Source organism: Cynara cardunculus (genome assembly GCF_001531365.2).
Source record: "Cynara cardunculus var. scolymus isolate 2C chromosome LG 13, CcrdV1, whole genome shotgun sequence".
In the NCBI taxonomy this organism is placed as follows: Eukaryota; Viridiplantae; Streptophyta; class Magnoliopsida; order Asterales; family Asteraceae; genus Cynara; species Cynara cardunculus.
The window spans coordinates 20,901,681-20,904,552 of record NC_037540.1 but is presented as its reverse complement, the minus strand read 5'-3'; the positions used below and the strand labels follow the sequence as shown (position 1 = coordinate 20,904,552).

Here is a 2,872-nt window from a genome sequence, read left to right as displayed (position 1 = left end):
TCTTGGGCTTTTAGATGACGACAAAAAATATGTTGATGCCATTGAAGAAGCAAGTTTAACCGGTTCTGGTTTTTATCTACAGTCTTTATTTGCAACCATGCTGATTTCAAATAGTTTGTCTAGACCTGAATTTGTCTGGCAAAAAACATGGCAATACTTGGCAGATGGGATTCTTTACAATCAACAAATTGCACTAAAGTCTGCAGGTATGTTGATTATCTATTTAAGTATTTATACAGTTATTATTCAAATACAAACTAATTTATTGTTTTATTATTTTTAAATATTATTTTCTTTCTTAAATATTTTTTGGTTATTATTTCTATGTAATGGTTGTTTACATTCATATTACATATTTTACAGGTTTATCCCTCAATGTCAAGAACTTGATATTGTTTGAGACTGAAAAGGTTTTATTTCATAAAAATTCCAGCTTAAAAAAATTCACCACTTTGCCTTACCCTGATGATGATTTTGTTGAGTCTTCAAACAACCATTTGATTATGGAGGAGCTAGATTACGATCTAGCTAATCTATAGAACGAGTTCCATCAACTTCTAGGTGCTTTAACAAATGAGCAACGAGGTGTTTATGACGATATCATCATAGTGGTTTAAAATAACCAATGATGTATGTTTTTTTTGTATATGGTTATGGCGAAACAGGTAAAACATTTCTATGAAAGACATTATCTGCATTAATAAGATCTAGAGGAGAAATTTTTTAAACGTTGCTTCGAGTGGTATTACTTCTTTACTTCTTACAGAAGGTAGGACAACACACTCTCGCTTTCAAATTCTTCTAATTCTTAACGAAGATTCTCTTTGTTACATAAAGCCAGACAGTGATGTTGCCAAGTTAATAAAGAAGATTAGGTTGATTATAAGGGATGAAGCCCCAATGGTTTATCGGCATGAATTTGAAGCATTGGATAGAAGTATGAACGAAATTTTGATAGTCAGGGCATTACCGACTCAAAAATGCTTTTTGGTAGCAAAGTAGTTGTTTTTTGAGGAGATTTCAGACAAATTATGTCGGTTATTCCCAATGCAAGTAGACAAGACATTGTTAATGCGTCGTTAGGTTCATCTTACATTTGGGAAAAACGCAAAGTCCTAAGGTTAACTAAAAACAAGAGGTTAACTGTTGACAGTCAACCTTCTGATATCGAACAGACAAAGATTTTTGCAAATTGGCTTTTCAATTTAGAAGAAGGCAAGGTTGGTAGTGTGAATGATGGTGATGCAATTATTGATATACCTGATAATCTTCTCATTACCGATTCAACGGATCCTATATCTGCATTAATTGAATTTTTATGTCCTTCTATTCTTGTGGATATCAAGAATTCATCATATTTTCAGGAAAGAACAATACTTGCACCAAAGCATGAAGTCGTTCAAGAAATAAACGACTGTTTGCTATCATTGTTTCCAGGAGACGAAAAAGAGTACCTAAGTTCAGATAGTCTATGTGAATCAAAGCATCTTCACGAACAGTTTGATGAAATTTTGTAATCACCTGATGTCTTAAATGATCTTAAATTATTGGGTTTGCCAAATCATAAAATATTACTAAAAATCGGTGTTCCAGTTATGTTACTAAGGAATACTGATCATAAATCTAGGTTATGTAACGGAACTAGACTAAGGGTGTTATCTTTGGGAAATCAAGTTATAAAAGCAGAGATCATATCTGGAATCAATATTGGAAGCCGAACATTTATTCTAAGAATGTCTTTGACACCTACAGACAAAAGGATTTCATTCAAGTTTTAAAGAAGACAATTTCCAATTTATGTACGTTTTACCATGACCATAAATAAAAGCCAGTGATAGTCATTATCGAAGGTTGGTTTGTTTCTGAGACAACCAGTCTTCACCAATGGTTAGTTGTACGTTGCTTTATCTAGAGTAAAAAGTAGGCAAGGTTTAAGAATATTAATTACAGATGATGATGGTATAATAAGTAATAGAACAAAGAATATTGTATATAAAGAAGTATTTGGTAATTTATGATATGTGATTCTTATTTTAATAATATTTTAACTATGTACTTTTTCATAATTTCATTTACATTCTATTGTAAATTTTGTTTTACAAATTCTTAATATTTATTCATATTTTAATTATTATTTTTTTTACAATATGCATAGCACTCGTTCGTTCAATGTGAATGCTTATATGTAATTGCACTATTACCTCATCCAACTTTCAACAATTTATATATTAAATGTAAGTCTGCCTAGCGATCATACATTCGCACCCTCAACATACATCATCATCCAATGCCGAATCTTTTACAAGATTTTATTATAGAAATATTACCTATTATAATATGTAAAACAAGTAATATATCATAGGATTCATTTTATAAAAAATAAAACTTAATTACTTGGATTAAAAATAAAGAATACGGTTGCATTAAATGCAAGGCCGCCAAGCCATCATAACTTAGCATCCTTCAACATACGTCATCATCAAATGTCGAATCTTGCACACGATTTTATTATAGATATTTTAAGCATGCATTTTTTTAAGAAAAATTTTGGATGGATTTTTTTAAGAAAAATTTCTAAATTGTTAAGATTTTTTGGATATTTACTTTGTTTGATCGTTAATTTTGATTATATTATTTCTATAATAAATTTAATTCTCCATAAATTTCAATTATGGTTCTTTCATTGTTATGATAATGATCAATGTAGATCCTAGATTCCAAACAAATCAAGATAAAAGCAATAATTGAGAGATTAAAGAAGAATATCATGAAGTAAGAAATTGGTCAATCTCTTTATTCATGAAAAACTGGAAATACAGAAGTCTCTCGACACTCTAAACGCTCATGTGAATAAAATTTATAATGATTGTAG

General features: G+C 29.9%; 1 protein-coding gene across 1 annotated transcript; it reads left to right on the top strand.

The window, feature by feature from the left end:
* The first annotated feature begins 1,031 nt into the window (after window positions 1-1,031).
* Window positions 1,032-1,517, top strand: LOC112524879. Its single transcript, XM_025134824.1, has one exon. The coding sequence runs from the start codon at window positions 1,032-1,034 to the stop codon at window positions 1,515-1,517; it is 486 nt and encodes a 161-aa protein (XP_024990592.1).
* Window positions 1,518-2,872: the final 1,355 nt, after the last annotated feature.